This window comes from Dasypus novemcinctus, chromosome 14 (assembly GCF_030445035.2).
Source record: "Dasypus novemcinctus isolate mDasNov1 chromosome 14, mDasNov1.1.hap2, whole genome shotgun sequence".
NCBI lineage: Eukaryota > Metazoa > Chordata > Mammalia > Cingulata > Dasypodidae > Dasypus > Dasypus novemcinctus.
The window spans coordinates 106,057,426-106,083,272 of record NC_080686.1 but is presented as its reverse complement, the minus strand read 5'-3'; the positions used below and the strand labels follow the sequence as shown (position 1 = coordinate 106,083,272).

Here is a 25,847-nt window from a genome sequence, read left to right as displayed (position 1 = left end):
TCATATTACCTAGCTACAGTGGTAAAAACAGCATGGTACTGGGATAAAGATAGACATATAGGCCAACGGAACCTAACTGATGGTTCAGAAACAGACCTTCACATCTATGGTCAAGTGATTTTTGATAAGGCTGTAAGCCCACCCAGCTGGGGCAGAACAGTCGATTCAACAAATGGTGCTAGGAGAACTGGATATCGCATATTCAAAAGAAAGAAACAGAACCCCTATCTCACACCTTATACAAAAGTTAATTCAAAATAGATCAAATACCTAAATATAAAAGCTAGCATCATAAAGCTCCTAGAAGAAAATGTAGGCAGATATCTTCAAGATCTGGTGGTTTCTTAAACCTCACACTAAGAACAAAATCAACACAGAAAAAACATGGATAATGGGACCTCCTCAGATTTACACTTTGTGTTTCAAAGGACTTTTCAAGAAGGTGAACATGCAGCCTACTCAATGGGAGAAAATATTTGGAAACCACATATCCGATAAGGGTTTGATTTCCATGCTATATAAAAGGATCATACAAGTCAACAATAAAAGAGCAAGCAATCCAATTTAAAAATGTACAAAAGGCTCAAATAAACATTTCTCCAAAAAGGAAAAAATGTTCAATATCAATAGCCATTAGGGAAATGCATATCAAAACTACAATAAGATACCATTTCACACCTCATAGAATGGGCATTATTAAAAAACAGAAAACAGTAAATGCTGGAAAGGATGTGGAGAAATAGGAACACTCCTTCACTGTTGGTAGAAATGTAAAATAGTGCCACCTCTGTGGAAGACAGTTTGGCAGTTCCTCAGGCAGCTAAGTATAGAACCGCCATATGATCCAGCAATCCGTCTACTAGGAATATCTCCAGAAGAACTGAAAACTGGGATGCGAACAGACGTTTGCAAACCAATTTTCATAGAGGCTTTATTCACAATTGCCAAAAGATGGAAACAACCCAACTGTCCATCAACCAATGAATGGATAAGCAAAATGTACTATATACATATGAAGGAATATTACACTGCCCTAAGAATTGAAATTGGGTCACATATGGTAACATGGATGGACCTGAAGACATGATGCTGAGTGAAGTAAGTCAGGGACAGAAGGACACGCATTGTGTGGTCTCACTGATAGGAACTAAATATGAAGACTAAACGCACAGAGTTATAACATAGAGTATAGGTCACTCGGAGATAGGATGAGGGCTGAGAAGGGGTACTGATGCCTCATGTATGTAGAAGTTTTCATTAGCTTGACTGTAGAAGTGTGGAAATGGATACAGTTGACGGCAAAGCATTACAGTGAGTATAGCTAACACAGCTGGTTTATAAATGGGATTGTCGCTGAATGGGGGAGTCTAGGGATGTAACTATCAATTGAAAAAGAAAGCTACAGAATAACCTTGGGACTGAATAACATAGTGAACCCAGAGGTGGCTGAGCTTGTGGTTTATAGTACAAATGCAAGAATATTCTTCTATGAGCTAGAACAAATGTGCATCACTATTTCAAGGTGGTAAGACTATGGAGATGCATGGGGAAAATACATTGAAGGTAACCTATGCACTAGTTAGCAGCAATACTGTAATATTCTTGTATCAATGCCAAAGAAGTTTTGTGTTGATAAAAGGAGGGTATGGGAAAAATGTACCAAATGTATGCTATAGATCATAATTAGTGGTAATAGTCTGATGATGTTATCTCACAATCTGTAACAAATGTTCCACAATAATGCAATGTTGCATGCTCCACAATAATGCAATGTGTTGGTGGAGGGGTGTTGTATGGGAATTCTGCACATTTGCATGATTGTTTTGTTAACTCACAACTTCTCTAATAAAAACATATATATTAAAAATAAAATGGTATGAATCAATTCTTGTGCTTCCACCATTTCCTTAATCAGAGGAGCGAAGTCATGTGGCCCTCCTGGAATTTTGTATTGCTTAATGTTTATTATGGAGAAGAGTTTGACGATTCAGAATTTTCCCTTTTGCACAGCCAGTTTAAACCAAACAGGGCACAAATGAAAAAAAAAAAAAAAAACACGATTGCCACAGTTGATGCAGGAAGGGCATTTGAAAATTTCTGGCATCCTTTCTTTATTAAAAGACTTGAAAAATAAGAATAGGAGGAAACTTCCTCAACATGATAAAGTGCATATTTGAAAAACCCACAGCTAACCCATTCATCATAGTCACATCAAACCCATTCACCATATTCAATGGTAAAGGATGAACGCCTTCCTTCTAAGATCTGGAACAAGTCAAGGATGCCCACTGTCACCGCTCTTATTCAACACAATACTGGAACTTATAGCCACAGCAGTCAGGCAAGAAAAAGAAATAAAGCATCCAACTTGGAAGGTAGAAGGAAAATCTTCCTTTTTTACAGATGACATGATCCTATATATATAGACAATCCCCAGAAATCTACAACAAAGCTATTAGAGATGGGGGGAAAAATAAGTTCACCAAATTGGCAGGGTACAAGATCTACTTGCAAAACCAGTAGTGTTTCCATACACAAATAATGAGCAGTCTAAGGAGGATATTAAGGAGGGTGAAACCATTGACAATATCAACCAAAATAATAAAATATCCAGGAGTAAATTTAACCAAGCATGTAAAGGGCTTATACACAGAAATCTACAAAGCACTGCTAGTAGAACTCAAAGAAGACCAAAATAAATTGAAGGCCATTCTATGTTCATGGATTGAAAGACTAAATATTGTTCAAATGTCAATTCTACCCATAATGATTTACAGATTCAATGCAATTCCAGTCAAAATTCCAACAGCCTACTTTGCAGGAATGGAAAAGACAATTACCAAATTTATATGGAAGGGTATGGAACCCCAAATAGTGAAAACCATCTTGAAAAAGAACAAAATTGGAGGACTCTCACTTCCTGACTTTAACACCTATTAAAAAGCTACAGTAGTCAAAACAACACGGTACCAGCACAAGATAGATAAATATAAGCCAATGGAATGAAATTGATAGTTCAGAAATAGACCCTCACATCTAAGGCTAATTGTATTTTGACAAAAGGTCTCAGGTCTCCAACCTGAGCTTGTGCATCTGGATCATCAACTGAGGAGGTGAATGCAGCCTCTTGTTCAAAGGTTTTCTGTTCCATATCATGATTCTCAGATTGGACCCAAGGTGACTGTTCTCATACATGCTGGAAATACATGTCGAGGGAAATAAGCCAGGCACAAAAGGACAAATGTTGTATGATCTTGCTGATATGAAATAATTAGACTAAGCAAATTCATAGAGACAGAAAATAGATTCCAGGCTACCAGGGGAGCGGTGGGGTGATGAATTGTGCAGAATTTCTCTTTGGGGTGATAAAACTATTTTTTGGTGATGGATGATGGTGATGGTGGCACAGTATTGTGAAAACAATTGATACCAGTGAAGCGCACACGTACAGGCAGCTACCACGGGAGCTTTTAGGCTGAACATGTTACCATGACAAGCATTTTAGAGGAGGAAGCAGCAGCTCTCCGCCTGCCGATAGGGAGGCGTCTCCGCCGCACATGGGGAGTGGTGTGCACGGTGCTCTCCTTTGGGGTGGGACAGTAGTAGTCGCCTACGCGGCAATGGCGCCAAGCGATGGACACCGCTCAGCGCCTCGAGGCCCCCGCACCCCACGGGCTCTGCGGCTGCTTTTCCTGGAGCAAAGGCGAGCCCAGGGCAGCCTGGCTGAGGGGTCAGGGCCTCGAGGGCCCGCGGCGCTGCGGCCCGGGGGCGGCGGCCGCGGCTGAGCACCCCCTCCGGGGCAGTCCCTGGAGGGCTCGGCAGGGCTCACGGGGAAGGGGTCGCGCACCCCAGGCCCACAGCCCGCGCCTCACAGCGCAGCCCTTGCCCGCCCCCCACTGGCCGACGGCGGGAAGCTGCTGGCGCAGACGCTCCTGCAGAACATTCTAGAAGGAGCGCAGAGCGGGCGCTGAGGAAGGCGCGGCCACGCTGTGAGGCCTGCGGGCACCGGGAGCGAGACCAGCTGACGACCCGAGGTGGGTCGGGGCGCGGGGGGCTCTGCGCCCACGGAAGGGCTGCGCCCCCCGCCCGGCGCCCGGCGCGCTTCAGGGGCGCGTCCGCGGGCCGCGTTCCCCCCGGAGCGCCGAGGCCCGGCCCCGCCCGCCTCCCCCCCCCCACCGGCCCCTCCACCGACCGCGGCCCCCGGGCCGGGCCCCGGCCCCTTCGCCGGCCCGCTTGGACCCCCGACCTGGACTCCCCGCCTGGTGGGTCACCCGCCCCGCCGGCCGCCAGGACCCGCCGCGGAGCCGTGTGCGGGCGCGGGCCCAGAGCGCGGGACCCCGGGCACCCGAGGGCCGGCGGCCGGGGGCGGCGCGGCGGGTGCAGGCCGGGCCCCTCCTGCAGCGCGGGCACGGCCCTGCTGCCCTGGCCGGGCCACCAGCCTCCGGGCCCCGGGGCGGTGCGGGGCGGCGAGGGCCGGGGAAAGGGGGCCTGCGGCGGGCGGCAGCAGAGGGGCCCGGGGCGTGCGGAGGGCGTGCGCGGGGGAGGGGAGAGCAGAGGCTCCGGGCACTGGGGGCTGCCCGGCGGGCTGCAGAGGACCCTCGAGGCGGGCAGCAGAGGGGCCCGGGGCGTGCGGAGGGCGTGCGCGGGGGAGGGGAGAGCAGAGGCTCCGGGCACTGGGGGCTGCCCGGCGGGCTGCAGAGGACCCTCGAGGCGGCAGCAGAGGGGCCCGGGGCGTGCGGAGGGCGTGCGCGGGGGAGGGGGGAGCAGAGGCTCCGGGCACTGGGGGCTGCCCGGCGGGCTGCAGAGGACCCTCGAGGCGGGCAGGTTGGGGGGGGTACTGGGCGGGGGGGGCAGGTGGAAGGGTCACTGGGGAGAGCGAGGCGCGGCGGGAAGGCGCTGTGGCAGGGTGGGCGGTCGGCGTATGACCGCGGCCTGCCCCTAGCCCCGGGCAGCGCAGCCCGGGGGGAGCGCCCCAGCTGTGGGGGCTCCTGTGGGGCGTCCTGGGGCCCCGGCTCCGATCCTGGAGCCCGGGAGCTGGGCCCAGCTGACCGCCTGCCCCCGGTCCAGGTCAGCGTCCCTGGCCGTGATGCTCCTCCTGGCCCTGCTCCTGGCGGTGGGCCTGCCCCGGGGAGTGACCGGAGCCAACGTCTCCATCTCGCGAAGGCAAGGTGAGTGGGGCCCCGGGGCAGCAGCTCCAGGGGAGGCGAGCGTGGCCGCGGGGGGCGAGCAGCAGGGCGTGGGGGCGCCGGGGCCACCTGGAGCCTCGTGGGGCCCTCGTGGGGCCGCCTCTCGCACCCAGGCGGGCAGGGCTGCCTGAAGCTCTGCATCCTCCGCGGCCCCTGGGCCTCCCTGCGAGGTCCCCGGGCTGGAGGGGCCCCCAGGCCTGCGTCCAAGAAGTGGAAAAGCTGCTGGCCCAGAGCCAGCGCCCCTCTCCCCGTGTCCGAGGGGCCAGGACCAGGCCGCGGTGCCCCCTGCTGAGGCGCGTGAGGGCGGGGGGCGGGGGGAGGCTGGGGGGCTTGCGGGAGCAGGTGCTTTCCCTTGGCCCAGGGAGGTGGCAGGGGTGTGCGCGTGTGTCCCTGAGTGTGTGTCAGGGTGTGTGTGTTCCTGAGGGTACGTCTATTGGAGTGTGCGTGTGGGCGTCTCTGTGGTTGTGTAGTTGTGTGGGTGTCTCTGTGATTGTGTAGTTGTGTGTGTCCGTGGGAGTCTAAATGCTCCATGGGTGTGACTGTGTGTGTGACGTGGATGTATCCATGTACAGTTGTGGGTGCAAGTGTGGAGGGGTGCGTCTGTGTGGTGAGCACAGGTGTGTTGTCGTCTGTGTCCATGTGGCTGTGTGGTGGGTGTAGGTGTGTGTGTGGTGTGTGTGCCTGTGGGTGTGTGTGTCCATGTGCAGCTGTGGGTGGGTGTGTTGGGGTGAGCGTGTCTGTGTTGGGGGTGGGGTGTCGATGTGAGGTCTGCGTGTGGCTGCCCGTGTGTCTGTGTGTCTGGGTGTGCGTGTATCTGGCTGTGGCTATCTTCAGGGAAACCCCAGAAGAGGAGGCATGACCTGGCCCCAAGTGGATGACGTGGGAGTGGGCTGTGGGGAGCGGGAGGGACAGGAGCCCGCCCGTTTCCTGAGGCTCCGAGGGGCCGCGCAGGGGCGGGGCGTGTGCCTCTGTCACCCTCCACTCTGCCTCTGCTCCTTCTCTCAGATGATCGGCTTCGGTGTCATGCCTGTGAGGAGGAGAACAGATTTCAGTGCCGCCACGAAGTCACGTGTGAGGCTAGAGAACAGATGTGTGTGATCGCCGCCGTAAGTGAGTCTTCCCATCATGTCTGGCCACAGGCTGGTCAGCAGAATGTTTTCAGTGTGTCTGTCTAGTTGCCCTCACCAGAGCATAACTGATACGAAGGGGCTTTTTTCTGAAACGCCAGGAGGACAGGCAGGTGTTCATTTATTCCCCACATTCGGATGCTGGCGCTGTGCCGGGCAGTGCACAGCAGGATGTCCAGATGGACGCTGAGCAGGAGGCAGAGATTTCTTTTCATTCGTTTTTCAACGAGAATTTAAACTTTCAGGATGTTAGGTGGCCCCCCCGGGTTTGTGGCCTGGTCACGTGGACGAGGGGCACGTGCCTTGGAGGGCAGGGGAGGGGGCCTCGCTCAGTGGCACCCAGCTCGCCCCAGAACTTTTGGGCCCACGAAGGCTCCCCGCCACGGTGAGTCGAGGTCTTCAGGGCTGGAGTACTCCAAGTCAATCCATCGGGCACTTCTGGGGATGCCTTTTAGGTTCCAGGAGTGGGGAGACTAACGTGGGGGCACTGGCGGATGCTCGGGTGAAGAGTAAGCCTCGAGTTAGCCTTCCCAGCCTCTCTGACTTCCCAGGGAAGCGTGGCTTACAGACAGGGTGAGCCCGGCCCCTCTCACCGGTCACCATCCCCGTGCTGGGGAGCACCCTCCCCCGAGGGCCCAGCACCCATGCCTGGCCAGGGCCAGAGAAGCCTCTGGCTGCATAAGGACCTTCAGTTTGTGCATCTGTGGCCACAAGAAAAATAGATAAAGGCCCTGAACCATCCCGCCCTGGAGAAGCTGTGGCCCAGAGCAGCTGTGTGCTCCAGCCAGAGACCCCCAAGCCCCTTCCAGGTCTGCGTGGCAGGCACTGGGGCCTCAGGACCCTGCACACAGCCACCACCACCCACAGGCGTGACTTGGGTCCCCAAGCCAGGCCTCCTCCTCGGGGTGCTGGCTCCCGGCACGGCCTGGCTGCCCCTTCCAGGTGTGGAACCCTCCAGGGGGGAGCAAAGTGGTGAGGGTTATATTCACATGATTCTTTTCTCTCTCTCTCACCACTTTTTGTTAGAAATATTCCCGCGTTTCTACTATGTTTCAAAACACTGTGCAGAGTATTGCCCGATTATTATAGAGCCTGCTGCGCCCAAGCCCTTACTCTTAGACAAGCCTCTGCCCTTCCTGTATGCCCGGTGCTGCTCGGCGACCTTATGTAACCAAGATGGGCCAGAGATCAATGAGACAACCTTCCGAGAATACTACGCGCGTGCAGAGGAGAGGAGCAGCAGTGCCGGGCTGGCCGTCCTCCTGGCACTGGCCTCTGCATCGTTGGGCCAGAGACTGCTGTGAGCCCCTAGGGGCGCGGGTGCCATGCCCCCGGGGCCACCAGGCAACAAAGCACAGCATGTCCCAGAGGCGCACCATTAAACTCATTGTCCCTTGATGAGCTCCTGGTCTGGCTTCCGGGGTCCTGGGCATGGGAAGGGGGGATCTCAGTCCAGCTGGGTCTCGGCCACAGGAGCTGCTGGGACAGCCACCTTTCACCTCGCCTCCTCCTTGCGGGAGTGGGTTTAAGGACCACCCAGTAGGAGCAGCTGTGTGGATGCTTCTGATCTCAGGGGAGACCCCAGATATGTGGGGGGAAGCTGACCTGGGGGAACCTGGTCCCCAGAGCGAAGGACTCCTTAGCACAGGTTGGCGGCTTCCGTCCTCGGGAGGCCCCTGTTCCGGGGGGGGGAGACTTGGGCTTCTCTTGCTCAGCTTTTCCTATCAGGCTCCAGGATTCAGAAGAGAAGGAAGTCTGTTGACTGAACAGGGACTTCCCCCCACCCAGGCCTGGTCCACGACCTCGCAGGCTCTCCCACGTGCACCTGCTCAGGGTCTGACCCTTGGGCTAGGCAGATGGCAGCAGGGCAGGTGGTTCTCAGTTCTCCAGCGAGACAAAGCTGTCCAGATAGAGCTGAGAGCTGGGCGCAAAGCTCTGCCCAGGTGAGACGCTTTCTCACCATGTGACGTGCTCAGTACCGGGGCAGCAGGCAGGGCCCTCCTCGTCCATCCACCACCAGCGTTTGGTCCTTGCCCTCAGTTTTCTGAGATGGCAAATCTGAGATCCAAGCATCAGGGTGGAATAAAGAAAAAAGAATCAGGCAAATGACATGGAAACTTCCTGAAAGCTGCCACCCCTCCTGCTTACCCACTGGCCAGAAATGAGCCATTTGGCCCCACCCCGTTCAAATGCCTTTCCGTGAACCAGGACTCACCATGTGAACTTTGCCAGCTGAACTCAAATTTACTTAGCCTTTCTTTTAACCAGTTTCAATCTATTTAACTCACATTAGCAACCTGCCATGAGATAGGACTCATCAAACAATCTTTGCCAGCTGAACTCAAATTTAGTTAGCTTTTAACTACTGTCAATGCATTTAACTCACGTTAGTAACCAGCACCACCACCACAAGAACCCACACCACACACACAACTATTTCCCATAAAGCACTCAGGTTCTTGTCATCTTATTTTTCTTGTATTACTACCTGGATGGAAACCTGGTCAGATATCCCGTAAGTCAGACAGATGAGTCCTCAGAAATGTAGATATATTAGGTAATTTCTTTTTGCCTGTGTGTCCCGTAATTAGATAAAATATTAAACTTTCAGAATCAGAGAAGGATGGAAAGAAGAGCACCAGTTGCTTGAGAAGCACAAGAAATCTGTACTCTTGCAAACACCTGGAAACACCTTGAAGAGCAACTCAGAAGCTTCGGTTCCAGCCTCAGTTTTTGGCTGCTGAAGCCGGTGCTGACCCAGGCCTTCACCTCCGGTCCCCTGCAGTGGTTCTCTGTCTTACTCCAACAGCTGTCCTAGGAGACCTGAAGGACTGGGCGCTGATGATTCTCAAAATGCCACAGAAACCAGATGATCCCGGGGGCCATGATGCCCCCATGGCTGACCACACACACCTCTTCTTTCCCCACTCCCTGGAGAAACAGGTGCATGTGCCACCCAGAGAACAATGGCAGCTGCTTCAGACTCTCACGGAACGTGCTACTGCCTACTTCTCGAGAGACTTACCATCCTGCAGCACGCGTGAGCTGTTGGTGTATAAAGCTCACTGGAAACCCAGAGAACCCAGAAGTAAAACTCCCAAAAGAAATCAGAAAGTAAGGCTACAGGTTCCTCTACCCCAGTCCTCTGATTCCCAAAGCAGCACTGGCAACACAAATATTTTTGGTAAAGAGACCGTGACTCACAATAAATTAGAGTTTTGCCCAGTGAAAATAAAATGAGCAAATGAGCAAATGCTTCTATTTGTCACCCTTCAGCTTCCCAACCACCAGAAAAGTCTGTTGATAAAGCAAAGCTACGCTTTTTGGACTTAAAGCAAGGGAAAACACCAGCATGACAGATTGTTAATACTGCAAAGTGGGGAGAGATTTTAGGGTCTGCAGAGCTGGGCTGGGTGATTTTTAAGTCCTTGGCTCCATTACAGCAGGTGCAAGCTGATCTTCTGGCGGCCACGAGCACCCACAGCTGAGTTTTCCTGCTCAGAGCACACCCGTGGGTGACAGGGAATGTATGGATGCCCCCAAAACAGCACACCTTAAGAAAATGACAGTCTTCCAAATAGAAGTGTAGATGAGAACCGTCACCTAGGATACATTTTACAAAGGAAAAAAACACACAGAAAGCAAAGTCTTCTAAGGAAAGCAAGTACCTTGGAAGTTCTGTGAGCTGCCAATCACTTCGACAGCTGGACTCGGGATTGTGGCCTGGAAGCAAAAGGATTATATAATGCATGTGGACTTTATGCCTCTATCTTCAAACACAGAAGGCAACCGGCCCCTCTTCTAACACAAGTGAAACAGCTCATAGTTTCCTGACTCTCCAAAGTCTCTGCATCTTTCAACAAATATGTCCACTTGCCAGAAATACCATTCTCTGTCTCAAGTGTTTAGAAAACGGCCACTAATTAACTCCTTTTATACAAGTACTTTTATGCAAGTACAAAAACTGATATTATAAGACAAAAACAGCACAAGAAAGGAAACTTAGAGAAACATAACTTGTGAACAAAAAATACTAATGAAAATATTAGAAAATCACATGTAAATGTACTAAAATAATAGCACCTTATGACCAAGTATGACTTACTCCAGAAAGGCAAGAAAGGTTCAATTTAGAAAAAGTTATCAATCACTGTTAGCAAGATAATAAAGGAGAATAACCATATGACCGTCAACATTCCCTTATTATATTATGATTTAAAAAGTAATCCTAGATAACTAGAATTAGAAGGAAATTTCAATAATTTCGTAAGTTATCTAACAGAAACCTATGCCAACACCACACAAAACTGTGACGCATTACAAGTGTCCCCAGCTAATGTCAAAGGCAGAATAAGCATATACACTGTCACCATTACAATAAAACACTAAAGTGGAAAGCCTAGACAATGCAATAAGAAATATAAGAGGTATAGAAATACATTTTTCCCAGCAATATGTCTAACTATATAGCCTGAAAACCCTATTATAAAACACTTAAAAATGCCAAGTGAAAAATAGTTTAAATTCTTTTCAAAAGTATGCCAACTTAACTTGAAATTTTCAGAGACAAACACATGAAACTGGGCTGTAAATCTACATGGTGAGAAACCCTGAGGCTGGCTGCTCCCTTAAGGATGTCTGCATTTCTCCAGTCACCTAGAACAGCATGTGGGGACAGGAGACAGGGCACTGGGGCTCCATGAGACAGGAAGTAAAATCATGAACAAGGAACTTCCAAAGAGAAATGCTTTCAGTGAAATACTTAACTAGGAAAAACAGAGACAACAAAAAACAACTCCACACAAGGATACTGTCTCAGTGTTAGCTCTGCATGGAGAAAAATGAATGAGGTTTTTTCTGAGAATTTGGAAATTCTCATTTGACTTTGGGGTCTGTGTCTCTGCTATAAACTGAGCCAAGAAATAAATTTAAAGTAGTACTAAATTGGTTTTGCACTGCATATAGGTGGAAAAGTCAAGAACAATTTTTTTGTAGGAATAAACCCTCAGCCCAGAAATCATAGAATCCCCAAAGGTATTTTCTCTTTTAGTTGCTATTGTAAATGGAATTTTTTCCCTGACTTCCTCCTCAAATTGCTAATTGCTACTGTATACAAACACTACTGATTTTTGCATATTAATCTTTTTTTCCTAGAAGATAAAACATATATTTTATTGTATAAATGGGAATATAAGCATTGTGTTCTAAATTTTAATGACCACTTATTTTTCTCATATTAACTTTTTATGAACAAATGATACTATATTCACAATAAAATAAAAATGACAAATTAAGAAGAAATCCTTGAAGACCTCTCAAATATTTGTACAATTCAAATGTGAATGGAATGACAATAAAATTATGTCATGCAGTGTTATGTACTATAATCTTTACATAATTTCCCCTTAAAAAAGAAGTATAAAATTAGCTTCCAATATTCTTTCAAATAATTACTAACATATTCATCCTTTTCTAGAGATTACTATGCAGCCCTACCATTCCCACCATCCATTTGCATATTAATCTTGTATCCTGCCACTCTGCTGAACTCATTTATTAGCTCTGGTAACTTTGTTTTAGGTTTTTCAGGACTTCGTAGGTGTAGGATCATATCATCTGTAACTAGCAAAAGTTTACTTCTTTTCCAGTTTGGATGCCTTTATTTCATTTTCTTGCCACATTGCTCTAGCTAGAGCCAACAGCGCTATATGGAACAAAAGTGGCGACCGTGGCATCTTTGTTCCGAGTCTCAGCAGGAGAGCTTTCAATCTTTCACCGTTGAGTACGTTGTTAGCGGTAGGTTTTCATATATGACTTCGAGTGTTGAGAAAGTTTCCTTCAGTTCCTATCTGTTGGACTATTTTCATCAAGAAAGGATGCTGTATTTTGTCAAATGTCTGGATGCTGAGTTATACATATATAATTTTCATGAGATTTAAAAATTTTTATTTTATATTTATTGTATATAGATTTTTAAATCCCCACTTACCAGGTGGTACAAAAAATAGGCAACTGGATTTGGCCTGCAGGTCGTTAGGTCCCCAGTCTCATGCTGGGGAAGTAGAAACTACATGTAGCTACCATCCCCAGGGCTGGGGGGACTTAAAAAGGAAGAGGTTGGAATTATTAAAATTAGAAATTCCAAAGTAAGGTCCTCCTTGAAGAGCAGGCCTGCGGGCAGGGCGGCGCTGCGTCTGACAGAGGCGCCTAGAAGCGGGTTCTGCCGGTTGGAAAAGCCCCAAACAGATCTTGGCTGTCACAAGAAATGAGCGACTCTGTGAAAAGGCGGCGCCAGGACACACTGGTGGGAGTTCCCGGCGGCCAGGACACCAGGAAAGCTTCCCGGAAGTGAAGAGCGAGCCACGAAAGCAAACAGGAAGTCAGGGGGAAGAAACCGGAAGGGACAGTTCCGCACCCCTCGCCAAGCTGTCCGGCGCCTGTGGCGCCGTCAGTGCACCCCAGCGAGGCCCCAGCTGGCCGAGCACGGGGTGTGCGGGAGCCTGGGCCCCTGCAGCCCGCGGAGGAGGGAAGGGGTGGTGGCGGCGCTGAATCCATCATTTAATACCTGGCCCACCGTGCAGACACTAACAGAAAACTACAGGAGTTTGTCATATCAAAGATGATGCCCATACAAGAAGCATTACTATAGATAAAGGGGGAACTTCTCATAATTTCAAAAAAGGTAAATCCAACAGGCAGATACAATAATTGTAGATTTGTATGATCTATTAACATAGCCTTAAAATATGTAAGTATATAATACAAATACATAAAGCAAAAATGGACAGAAATAAAAGATGAAAGGGGAGATTTCAACATACCTCTGGTATGTATGATAGAAGCTGGCAAAATTATAAAAATAGAGTATTTAAATATCATGATTAGCAATTGTGGCTTAATAACATTTGTAGAGCACTGCACAACAGTCTTTTCAAGTGGACATGGAATAGTCACAAAGCTTTTGTCCACATGCTAGGGATAAAATAAGTCTCAAAAATTGCAAAGGATTGAAATTACTTGGAGTAAGATTTTTTTTTTATGTTAGCGTAATTAAATAAACCAATAACAAAAATTTTAAAATCCACAAATATTAAACAATACATTTCTAAGTATCCTAAGAATAAGGGGAAAAATAAAAACAGAAATTAGAAAATATTTATATTGAATGGCAATGAATACATGATGTATTATTACTTGGGGATAGAGAGTTAAAGTCATGCTTAAAGGGAAATGTGTGACCTAAAATCATATACTAAGGGAGGAAAGGTTAAAAATCAGAGATCTGAGTATCCATTTCAAGAAATTAGAAAAGGCATCACAAATAAACCCAAAGAAAGTAGTCAGAAACAGAAACTCAAGGCATGTGAAATGCACAGAGGAGAAAATCAACAGAATTAAAAGTTATTTCTTTGAATAAACTAGTAAAATTATAAGCCCCTAGAAAGACTGATTGTGACTAAAAGAAAAGGCCGAAATTATCAATATCAGGAATGAAAAAGGTGCTATCACTACAGATCCTACAAACACCAAAAAGATATGAGAAAAGGTACCATGAACAACCTAATGACAAAAGTTCTGAAATTTTAGAAGAAATGAACAAATTCCTACAGAAATACAACTTAGAAAAAGAGAAAAAAGAAATAGAAAATCTGAATAGTCCTCTACTTAATTTAAAATTTGAATCCTTCACCTAAACAATCCTGAAAAAAGATTTCCATATCTAAATGACATCATTGGTGGGTTCTGGGGGGCAGAGGGGGTGGGCATGGGTGGAGTATGGAAGAAATACTGATAAACCTACATAAACTTTTTTTTTTTTTAAGATTTATTTTTATTTTATTTAATTCCCCTCCCCTCCCCTGGTTGTCTGTCTTCTGTGTCTTTTTGCTGCGTCTTGTTTCTTTGTCCGCTTCTGTTGTCGTCAGTGGCATGGGAAGTGTGGGCAGCGCCATTCCTCGGCAGGCTGCTCCCTCCTTCACGCTGGGCGGCTCTCCTTATGGGTGCACTCCTTGTGCGTGGGGCTCCCCTACGCGGGGGACACCCCTGCGTGGCAGGGCACTCCTTGCGCACATCAGCACTGCGCATGGGCCAGCTCCACACGGGTCAAGGAGGCCCGGGGCTTGAACCACGGACCTCCCATGTGGTAGACGGATGCCCTAACCACTGGGCCAAAGTCCATTTCCCATACCTACATAATCTCTTAAAGAGTAGAAAAGGTGGGAAAACTTCCCAACTAGTTTCATGAGGCAAGTATAATCTTTACAGCAAAATGTCAGAGAAACTACAAGACAGGAAAATTATAAGCCAATTTGACTTATCAATGCAAAAATTTTAAAAATTAGCAAACCAGATACAGAAATTTATAAAATGGATGAAACATCACAACCAAATATGATTTACTCTTGCAAAACCATGTTTGGTTTAACAAGAGAAAATCAGTGTATTTTACCACTGTATTAGTCGCCAAAGGGATGCTGATGCAAAATACCAGAAATTGGTTGGTTTTATGAAGGGTATTTATTTGGGATAGGAGCTTACAAGATACCAGGCCATAAAACATAAGTTACTTCTCTCACCACAGTCAATTTTCATGTGTTGGAGCAAGATGGCTGCTGACGTCTGCGAGAGTTCAGGCTTCCTGGGTTCCTCCCTTCCAGAGTCTTGCTTCTCTCTGGTTCAGGGTTCCTTTCTTCCCAGGGCTTGCTTCTTCCTGGATTCAGGGTTCCTCTCTTCCTGGGGCTTTCTTCTTTTTCCTCTGTGTGCTTACTTCCTGGGGCTCCAGCTTAAGGCTTGAGCATCAAATTTCAACATCAAAAACCCTCAACTCTGTCCTTTGCCATGCCTTTTATCTGGGTGGGGACTCAATGCCCTAGTGATGTGGCCCAATCAAAGCCTTAGTCATAATTTAATCATGCCCAGGTACAGATCAGATTACAAACATAATCCAATATCTATTTTTGGAATTTATAACCATATCAAACTGCTACAACCACATTAACAGAATAAAGGGGAAATTTGTATAATCATTATAACACATATAACACATATAAAACCAACTTCACAAAATTCAATGCACAATCATGATAAAATAAAATTTTTAAAAACTCTTAGCAAAGTAGGAATAGAAGAGAACTTCCTTAATATGATCAAGAAATTTTGCAAAAAAAAAAAGCCTAACACATCATTCTATGTAATGGTGAAATATGGAAAATTTCCCTGTGGTAAAGAATGAGAAAAGGAGTCCCATGTTCATCACTTGTATTGTATGGAAGGCTTAGCTAGTGTATGAAAACAAGTAATAGAAACAAAAAGTTTAAGGACTAAAAAGAAATAAAACTGTCATTATTCACAGACACTCGAAATTTCTGTGGATGAACTACAGAAATTTATTAGAAATTTTAGCATGCTGTCTTTATGATCAAAAAATAAAAATCAGTTAGAAAATAACATTTAAAAAATATACCACTTACAATAGTACTTTAAAATGTCAGATACATAGAAAGAAATCTACAAAGAATTTGCAAGGCCTTTACACAGAAAACTATAAAAATTAAGGGGAAAATTTTAAAGACTTAAATGAATGAAGGAATACACCATTTTGTGGACTGAAAAGTGAATATGAAGAGTTGTCAATTCTCAAATTGACTTGGAGATTAAGTACAATCCACAAACTATTTTAGTCAAAATTGACAAACTGATTCTAAAATGTATGTGACAATGCAAACCCAAGGGCAGCCAAAGTAATCTTGAAGAAAATGACCACAATTGCAAACTTCCCCTATTGGATATCAACACCTATTATAAAGCTGCAGGATGGCAGTGTGGTGTTAGCTCAAGGTTGAGTAAATCGGCCAAGGGAACACAGTAAGACAACATACCCACATTCACATGGACACAATTAGTGACAAAAGTGAAACATTGACTAAAGGATACAATTTAGAAAATAAAAAGGCAAGCCACAGAGTGAGAGATGATATTTACTATCCACATAACCAAAAATGACTACTGCAAATCAATAAAAACAAGTGAACAACTGATAAATGAATGGGCAACAGACATGGATAGGCCAACATGGAAGAAGACACCCAAGTGACCCAAAAATACATGAAAAGGTACTCACTGGGGTTATGCAAATTAAAATCACAGAGAAAGTCTACTCACACTCACCAAAAGTGCCAACAGGAAAAGAGTAGCAGCTTCCTCCTGATACTGATTGGTGTTAAATTTGTTAATTACTTTGGAAAACCATTTGGAAGAATCTACCAAAGCTGCTCTTATGATCCAGAAATTCCCATGACAGGTGTGTGCGTGATGTAAAGGATATGAACAACAAAAAAGAGGTAACAGAACACTCACAGAGCCACCATGTGATAGTCCTACATGTCCCTCAAATGTAGAAGGGATCAATTAATTTAGGTATAGCCATACAGTGGGAAAAAGTACTGTTAATGCAACAGCAGGGTTGTGTCTCAGAAATATAATCCTAAACAAAATAAGTCAGATAGCAAAAAGGATATGCTCCATGATTCAAGTCCAAAAGATGACGAATCTCATACAATATGATTTGAAGTCAGGACAGTGGGTGCGCTTGATGGGTGGGGTCATCTGGGAGTTTCTAGAGGACCCATAAGATCTTAGTTCTTGATCTGGGGCTTGCTATACAGAAGTGTTTACTTTCATCAAGTTACAAACCCATGATTCGTACCTTTTTAAAAAATTACTATTTAATGAAAAAGTTAATCATCAATAGTAGAAAGCACAATTGTGGGTATGCTGTCAAGTTAGACAGGTAGACAGAGAATTTCCAGCAGGACTGGAGTGGTGTGAACCAAGGTCTGGGTGAAATCAGGATTTTCTCTGGGATTTTAACTCTCCAAAAGTACTTCTGCCCAGACCCCACCTCAGACCAATTATATCAGCATCTCCAGAGTGCTGCCCTGACATCTGGCTGAGCCAGAATCAGGAAACCCTGTAGGAAAGGTTTAAGTTTAATTTTCACAAAGGGGAAGCCAGAACTGGCTCTGCATTGGAGGAGGGAGGGAAAGGGGTCCTGGTGGCTTTGGCATGCCGAGAATTTGAAGTGTGGTGCCGAAATGGGGTGCGGGGGCAATGGTGAGAGGTGAGGGCAGGGCCAAAGCGAGAAAGGCCAATGGTGAGAAGTGGGGGCAAGGCCAATAGTGAAAGCGCGCCAGGAGGGAAAGCAGCTCCAAGCCCGCCCAGCCCACCAAAGTGTGGAGAGTGTGGGAGTGGCCACTGAAAGTGGGACCCTCGTAACGTAGACATTTTGGATAGGCTGTAACCTCTGAAGACCCAGTCAATGGGGAACAGGGGATTGTTTCTTGTTGTTTGGTGTGCCAGCCATTTTATGCAGGTCATGCACCCGTTCATAAAGATCATTAATAAAATTCTTTTTTCCTCCACAATCAGGTGAGACTTTGCTACCTTCCCAGTGCAGTTTTCTTTCTAACAATCTTGGGGGCTCATCTGGGATGCAAAGCTTCAGAGGGGACCTCCAGGGTGGGAGAGGGGGAAGTGCACCCCGCTGACTCAGGGGTCTCAGACTCCACAGTTGGGGGCCAAACTTTGACAGCTCGAAGGACCCCAGACCAGACATTTGGATCTGCTGCTTGTGGACAAGAAAAGGGGAAGGCTAAATCTGCCTCTCAGTGATGAGGCAACCCTGTGAATGAGCCAAGGTTAGAAAAGGGACTGTTCAGTATTGCCTTGGTAGGGGGAAGTTCTGGTGAGTGTGGGGTTGCTCGTGTGTGTGTGAGACTTGTGACATACTGCATGAAGCGAGCGCGGAGTCCCAATTCATGTTTCCCTTCTCCTGCAAGGGAAAGGGCTGGAGATGAATGAAGCAAAAAAAATTTGAGAGAAAGAAACCCAGACAAGACTCAGAATGGGGAATGGAGGCAGTCAATCAGCCTGGGAGGGGGTATCTGTAAGATCCCCTGAGACATTCCTCTGGATAGTCCATTAGGGAGGATATTGAAACATTGGACCAGTAATGATCAGACCAAGGGAATGGAAATGACCACCCAATGTTTCTGGCCAAAATTCAGGGGAGATGAGGATTGGCTCCATGCCAACCTTGCTTTCATAATTCTTTTTGTGTTTTCTGTTTGTTCAATGTATGTTTTAATACCTCTGGGTGGTAATAGTAAATTGACAATGAAAATTCTTAAAAGATTTCTATTCAAATGGCTGAAAATTTGATAAAAGCACATATATTAATAAAGTATGGAAATCTTTCAAGTGCCTAAATTGAGATGAATAGTTTATTCTTTGTTTCACAGAACAGAATGAGGGATATGAGACTTAAGTAGATATACAAAGGCATAAAAGGTTTGTGGAAGTGCTGACTAAAATTTGATAAGTTTGTTTAAAAGAATGTGTTTTTTCCTAAGATAAGATAGCTGGTTTTTATAAAATCAGGATGGAAGTATATAGGACAAAACTTGAATGCATATGGCAAGTTTAGAAGGTATAGTAGAAGATAGCATTAAGTAAGAGAATGTGTTTTGTAAGGCAGAATTTGTCTTGCAATGAAGCAACTATTGTCTATGTGGTTGTGAATAGTTATAAGAAGTTTGTAGAAGCAAAGGGGAGAAAAATTAATAAATAAATCTTTTTTAAAAAAGGTCCTGGTACAGTTCACTTTCTAAGCAGTTAATGAACATGCTTAATCCAAGTCTCCCTCCTAGCCCTTAGTCTAAAACCTGTCCCACTCATATCCCGGGGAGGACTGACAAACCCACATGCCATCCTGCCAGGGCTAAGCATTTTCCCACCAGGAAGGAAACAGTAAATGAGGTGGCTGCGATCCACTTCAGCTTAACCCTTTCAAAATAGTCTATGGGTAACCTTTCCTCACCCAGGCCCTGAAGACCAGTTTCTGATGAAAACTTGCAAAACAAAGCCCATCAACTTTGAGACGATGCAGGCTTTAGGCACCTGCCTTTTCTATTTTTGTGGCCCAGTATCCTTTCTATTTTTGTGGCCCAGTATCCTCAACATTCTAATTAAGTTTGTTTCTTCCATCTTGTTAGCCATACAGGGATTTCAGCCAGTTTCACCCAGGGTGCCATAGCCTTCTTCCTCCAACCATGATAGAGTGGCAGGAGGGTTTTACATTTTGTCGGGTAAAGTCCACTGCCCCTAACCAGTGGGAAGCAGTTACAAAACAGTGACCACCATCCTTCAGCACCCCTTTAAGAATGAAGGTGTGTGTTCTCAGGGAGACAGAGGCTTTAGAGGGGCTCAGACAGGCGCTGGTGCGGGCCCCTGTTCTGCCCTTCCTTCCCTAGAGAAGCCTTTCCACCTGTTTGTTACCGTAGGTAAAGGGACAGCCTTGGGGGTTCAGGCCCAAATCTGGGGAGGTTAAAGGAGACCTGCAGCCTTCCTTTCCAAGATTTTGGATCCTGTCTCCCGGGGATGGCCCAGCTGCATTCAAGCTGTGGCGGGAACTGCTCTCCTGGTAGAAGAGGGCAGGAAGCTGACTTTTGGAGGAGCCTTAGTCATTAGCACCCCTCATCAGGGCAGAACTATTTTGTCTCAGAAATCGGAAAGATGGTTGCCTGGTTCCCAAGTTCTGAAGTACGAGGCTATTCTAATGGAAAAAAATGACTTGGAATTGGCAACAGACCACAGCCTAAACCCAGCCTCCTTCCTTTAGAAGGGATCTGACCAAATGGAGGCTCCTGAGCATGACTGTTTAAACCTGGTTGAGTATTGGACCTGAGTCCAAGCTGACCTAGGGGACCTTCCCCTGCACTCAGGGGGTAAATTACTCATAGACAGGTCCTCCAGGGTCCCAGAAAGGAGGCACAATGGCTATGCAATTGTAGATGGACTAACTTGTCAAGTGAAAGAAGCTGGCCGATTGCCAATGACTGGTCAGCTCAAACTTGTGAACTGTACGCATTAAATCAAGCCCTCAAATTATTAGAGGATAAGGATGGTACAGTCTACACTGACTCCAAGTATGCCTTTGGGGTAGTCCACACCTTTGGAAAAATATGGGAAAAGAGGGGATTGATTAACAGCAAAGGAAAAGGGCAAGTTCATGGGGAATTAATAAAATAAGTATTGGCCAATCTATTTTTACCCAGGGAAATATCAGTGGTGCATGTAAATGGACACCAGAAAGACCAAACGTTTGAAGCAAAGGTTAGCAGATGAGGAGGCTAGGAAGCTTCCTTTAGCCCTCCTTTAAAGTTGATGGTCCTGGTACCCTCCATTTCCAAAAAATTTAGGTTCCCCACAGTCTCTGAAAAGGAGGTGAAAGAGCTGGAACAGTTAGGAGCAACCTTAGATGGTCAAGGGAGGTGGCTCTTCCCAGATGGTAGGCAAATGTTGAATAAACAAGTGATAATACAGGTATTAGCAGTCTTACACCAAGGGAGTCATTGGGGGGGTACAGGCCATGTGTGATCTGGTTCTTAAGTATTTTAGATGAGTGGGCCTTTACACTGTAGCTAAACAAATAAGTGAATGGTATATAATTTGCCAAGAGGTCAATAAGAAAGTTTTAAGAAACCAAGTGCCAGGGGGAGGAAGCCCAGCCTCAGGCCATTCCAGAATACTTAGGGTGACTACACTGAAATGCCCCCAATGGGTCGCTAAAGTATGTTTGGTAGAACATTTGATAGGATGGGTGGAGGCATATTCTCTGACCTCAGCTACAGCATCAGAAACTTTTGAAACTATCCTCAAACAAATCATTCCTTGTTATAGGTTAGTGGAAAATATAAACACAGACAATGGTAGCCACTTTACCTCCCACGTACTCCAGAACATTATGTGAAGCCTGGGTGTTACATGGAACTTCCATACACCTTGACACCCGCTGTCTTCCAGGAGAGTGGAGAGAATGAATCAGACTTTAAAAAACCATCTTTCTAAATTGGTCTTAGAAACAAAGTTAGTCTGGATTAAGTGCTTACCTACAGCCCTATTGCCCCTAGGAAAGAACTGGGAATCTCCCCTTATGAAATGCTTTTTGGCTTGCCTTTACCTAGGAGGACAGGAGACCTCCCATCCTTAGAGTCAAAGGCTCTCTTCCGTAAGTATTGTGTACTGACTTTCTCCTCTACTTTGTCATCCCTCAGGCATCATGGTTGGCTGGCCCAGGTCCCACCTCTTGAATTCACTGTCCACCAACACCAACCTGGCAGTCGGGTCCTAATTAAGTCATGGAAGGAGTCCAAACTTCAACCGACCTGGGAAGGACCTTGTCAAGTCTTGCTGACAACTGAAATGGCAGTCCAAACAGCAGAAAAAGGCTGGACTCACTACACGTGAGTAAAGGGACCAGTACCTGAACCGGACAATAAATACCCAAAAACACATTGAGTCTTGGAAAATAATTTCAGTCCCAGATCCCTTAAAGATCACACTCAAAAGACAATAACTGGGGGGGGGGGGGTTTGAGCTGGGTATTGTCCTAGTTAACAATGGCCCTAGTCCTCTCGGAATACCAAAGGAGGAATTCAAACCTTAAGTTACACGTGAAAATCATCTTGGTAACCATGTTTCAAGCCTAAGAAGCAATTAGCCCCATCACATTAGTTATAAAAGTGACTGAAGGTCTGGAGTCCCAGACAGTGCAGTTTGACACCTGCCGAGTAATAGACTGTGGGAATTTAGAGCACCAGCAATGACTGAGTGGGGAAAATAAATACCTATGCCCAGAGCCAGTGGGGAATGGTTATAGTCAAGCCCCCCCACCTTGCCCCTCCTGGGACAATACATGATAGACTACCCAATATAAGGGATGGACCGTGAATATGGGATGGGTCTCACCAAGTTTGAGGCAATTAAAGGGTAAGACAACCTTTTATAAAGGTAACAACCCACCAGACTGCAAAAGACTTCAGTGCAATCCAGTAGTAATAACTATTAAGAAGGCAGACAAATTAGAAACTGGGAGCAGCACCAGGGACCAAGTAGTTGATAGAGTCTATGGAATGGGAGCAGATGTGACAGGTAAAGATCCTCTGGGGAGGTTCTGGGTCTCGGTCCTTCCTCCCCCTGTAGCTATGACATCGACAATGCGCTCTCCAGCTAATCCTTCAGAGATACCACAGGAAAACCCACCAATGGCCAGTTCTCCAATTCAAAATGATCCCAAAGCAGTCAGGATACTTAAGGCAGAAGATTTAAAGTGAACCGTAGAAATAGAGACAGGATATGAGGACACCCTGGGTAGAATGGGTCAAATAAACAGTCCAGAGTCTGAACAAAAGCAACTGTTATGCTTGTGCAACAGGCCGGCCCACAGCTCATATTGTGCCCTTTCCTCTAGAAATGGAAAAGCATGAAAGAGAGTTTAAGTGCACGCTGCTCCTCTTCCAGAATGCTACTCCTGATGAAAATTGTAGGACGTTATCCTCTCTCTTCCCTCCTGTCAAAAAGGGAAACATCAAAGCTGTACCGGTTTCCCACCTTAGTCCAGGAAGCCACTCTGCCTGTCTCTCTAGATGGGGAAAGGGGCTCCAGTACCTTGGGACCATGGCCTTGTGTACATGAGTATGGAACGTGAGTGAGGATAGTTCTGGCAATTTCTCCAGTTTGGCCATACCACAAGCAGACCTTTGGTGGTACTGTGGAAAGGGCGTTCTCCAACCAGTGTTATCTGAGGAGATAATGGGCAAGAACCTGTGCTCTGGTGCAATTGGCCATTCCATTTACCCTGGCATTTGAAAAGGAGGGGGAAACACAAAACCAGGGAAAGAGAAAGGAAAGAAGTTTACTTGGTTCCTTTGATGATTGGATTTATCTAGTCTAGGAGTTCCCCAGGGAGTCTCTGACAAATTCAAAGCTAGAAATCAGAGAGCTGCAGGATCTGAGTCATTCTTGTTCTGGTGGGTCACCATAAATTAACAAAAATATGGATTGGATTAACTATATATATTATAATCACAAATATTTACCAATTACACTAGGGATGCATTTAAGGGAATAGCAGAAGAGTTGGCTGCTACTAGCCAAATGGCCTTGGAAAATAGGATAGCCCTGGACATGATGCTAGCAGAAAAAGGAGGCATCTGCGTTATGATTGGAGGTAGTGGCTGTAACTTCAACTCCAATAATACGGCCCCAGATGGGACTGTCACCAAGGCCTTGCAAGGCTGAACAGCCTTATCTGAAGAGTTAGCAGAAAATTCTGGCACTGACAACCCACTCATGGGGTGGTTAGAGCTGGTTTGAAAAATGGAAAGGAGTGGCCCTGTCTGTCCTGACTTCCCTCATCGCCGTGGCTGGGGGACCCACAGCAGTTGGGTGATGCATCATCCCACGTGCCCGAGGGTTAGCTCAAAAGTCATTGAAATGGCCCTAACCAAACAGATGCCCACTCAGCACAAGCAAAGCAACCTGTAGCCCCTTAAAGGAGAAGATCTCCATGATGAAGAGTGGGGAGGCTCTTAGCGGATTTGAGAAACTAAATTGTGGAAACTAAGAGAGTCTAAAAGAAAGAGGGGGAATTTGTGGGAAAGGGTTAAGTTTAGTTTTCACACATGGGGAGCCAGAGCCAGAGCCACTGGAGGAGGGAGGAAAGGGGTTCTGGTGGCTTCGGCGAGCCAGGAATTTGAAAAGAGGTGCCAAAACGAGAGGGCGCCAATGGTGCAAAGGGAGGGCGGGGCCAACGCGAGAAGGGCCAATGGTGAGAAGTAGGGGCGGGGCCAATAGTGGAAATGGCGCCAAATTTGAACATTCCACCTGGCGTGAAAGCGGCGCCAGCCCACCCAGCCCACCAGGGTGTAGGGAGCGCGGGAGCGGGACTCAGAGTGGAACCGTTGTTTAACACCTCAGATAGGCTGTAACCCCTAAAGTACCCAATCAGTGGGGAACGGGGGAGACCTGTGTGTTCGGTTTAGGGTATAAATGTCAGTGTTTCTTGTTGTTTGGTGCACTGGCCATTTTATCCAGGTCTTGTGCCCATTCTTGCAAGATCCTTAATAAAATTCTTTTCTCTCCACAATCCGGTGAGCCTTTGTTCCCTACAGGTGCAGCTTTCTTCCTAACAACCGTACTCCGCGGGAGTAACAGGAAACTCTAACAGGAAAACAAGGTGGAAGAGAGCCTTCAGTGCCAGAGAAAGAAATCCTTGCTTCCTTCTGAAAGCACTGAGAGCCCGTAAAAGGTGGTAAGGCAAGAAAATCATCAAATGAAATGTTTTGTTTCTTAGGAACATTCAGGAAGTCTGGCAGAAGGGTGACCAGTAGATTAGCAAAAAGAAAATGAAGCCTGAGGCTAGGGAGTCTGCTATGACCAAGACTGACTTAACAACAGGACTTACTAACACGCCGCCGCCCGGGCCAGGGCTCGAGGCAGGTGTGTGTAGACTGTCCCCAGCAGTCGGGAAATGCACCCAAAAGGAAAACTCTAAGTGCAGGTGGCTTCACAGGGCCGCTCTAGGGAACACCCAGGGAACAGACCATTCCAATTGTGTAAAAACTCTTGCAGAATATAAAATTAAAAGAAGCCCGGATATTATTCAGCTGTAAAAGGGAAGAAAGTCCTGATGCATGCAGCAGCAGGGGTAAACCCTGGAGCCACAAAAGGACAACTATTGTGTGATCTCACTGATAGAAGCTAATTAAAATAAGCAAATTCATAGGGTCAGAAGCTAGAATATAGGTTACCAGGGAACTGGTGGGGGTAGGGAGTAGGGAGTTAAGGCTTGGAGCGCACAGAGTTTCTAGTTGGGTTGATCATTTATTTGGTAATGGATGTTGTATACCAGATGCTACTGGTACACAACATTGTGAACATAATGTAAGAAATGGAGATTAGTTTAGTTTTCACATAAAGAAAAAAAATATATTATTTAATGTAACCTGGCAGCCTACTGCCTCAGTCTCCCACTCCCAGGTTAAGCAGGAACAAAGGAAACCAGCTTAAGGCAGTCCTATAGCCAGTAAAAAGGATGCACAAGAAAGAGCTAAGTCAATACCAATTCAGCGCTAAATTCCATTCCTTTTTGGCAAAAGGAGCAGGTAAAAGCTACAATGGTTGGAATATGATGGGGGAAGTGGTTATTAAAATATTGGGAAACTTGCACAGGAAAGTTAGACTTCTCAGATAGGCTGTACCCTCTAAAGTATCCAATCTGTGGAGAAACAGAGGAAGGGCCTGCGTGCTGGGCTTAAGGGCATAAACTGTGTCATTTTTCTCTGTTTGGGGCGCCAGCCACATTTCCAGGTTGTGCGCCCCTTCTTGCAAGGCTGAGAATAAATTCTTTTCTTCTCCACAATCGGGTGAGCCTTATTTTCTTCCAGAAGATTTCTTTCTTACACATAATTAACAGCCCTGAATTATATATTAGAATATGTTTAAAATGGGAAATTTTAGGTTGTATGATATATATGGTACTAGAATAAAAATTTCAAAAGGAATCCGTGAAATTGCACAACACAAACAATGAACCCTAAGTCAAACCATGGACTATGGTTAATATTGCCATAGTAAAAATTTATTTACTCAGTTGTGAAGAAGGCGCCACAGCCATGAAAGGTGTTAATAATAA

At 46.3% G+C, this 25,847-nt stretch overlaps 1 protein-coding gene across 4 annotated transcripts; it reads left to right on the top strand.

The window, feature by feature from the left end:
- Positions 1 to 3,820: 3,820 nt before the first annotated feature.
- On the top strand, positions 3,821 to 25,566 carry LOC101421181 (lymphocyte antigen 6 family member K). Of its 4 annotated transcripts, none has more exons than XM_023592060.3 (4): positions 3,821 to 4,034; positions 5,068 to 5,168; positions 6,192 to 6,292; positions 7,340 to 11,690. In XM_023592060.3, the coding sequence occupies exons 2-4, from the start codon at positions 5,087 to 5,089 to the stop codon at positions 7,400 to 7,402; spliced, it is 246 nt and encodes an 81-aa protein (XP_023447828.2). In that variant the 5' UTR covers positions 3,821 to 4,034; positions 5,068 to 5,086; the 3' UTR covers positions 7,403 to 11,690. The 4 variants fall into 4 exon arrangements, 3 of the variants coding, with proteins under 3 accessions (XP_023447828.2, XP_058132095.1, XP_058132094.1); XR_009180521.2 differs by lacking the exon at positions 7,340 to 11,690 and adding an exon at positions 21,427 to 25,566 and having other exon boundaries at positions 3,915 to 4,034; XM_058276112.2 differs by lacking the exon at positions 7,340 to 11,690 and adding an exon at positions 21,427 to 21,660 and having other exon boundaries at positions 3,915 to 4,034; positions 6,192 to 6,296.
- Positions 25,567 to 25,847: the final 281 nt, after the last annotated feature.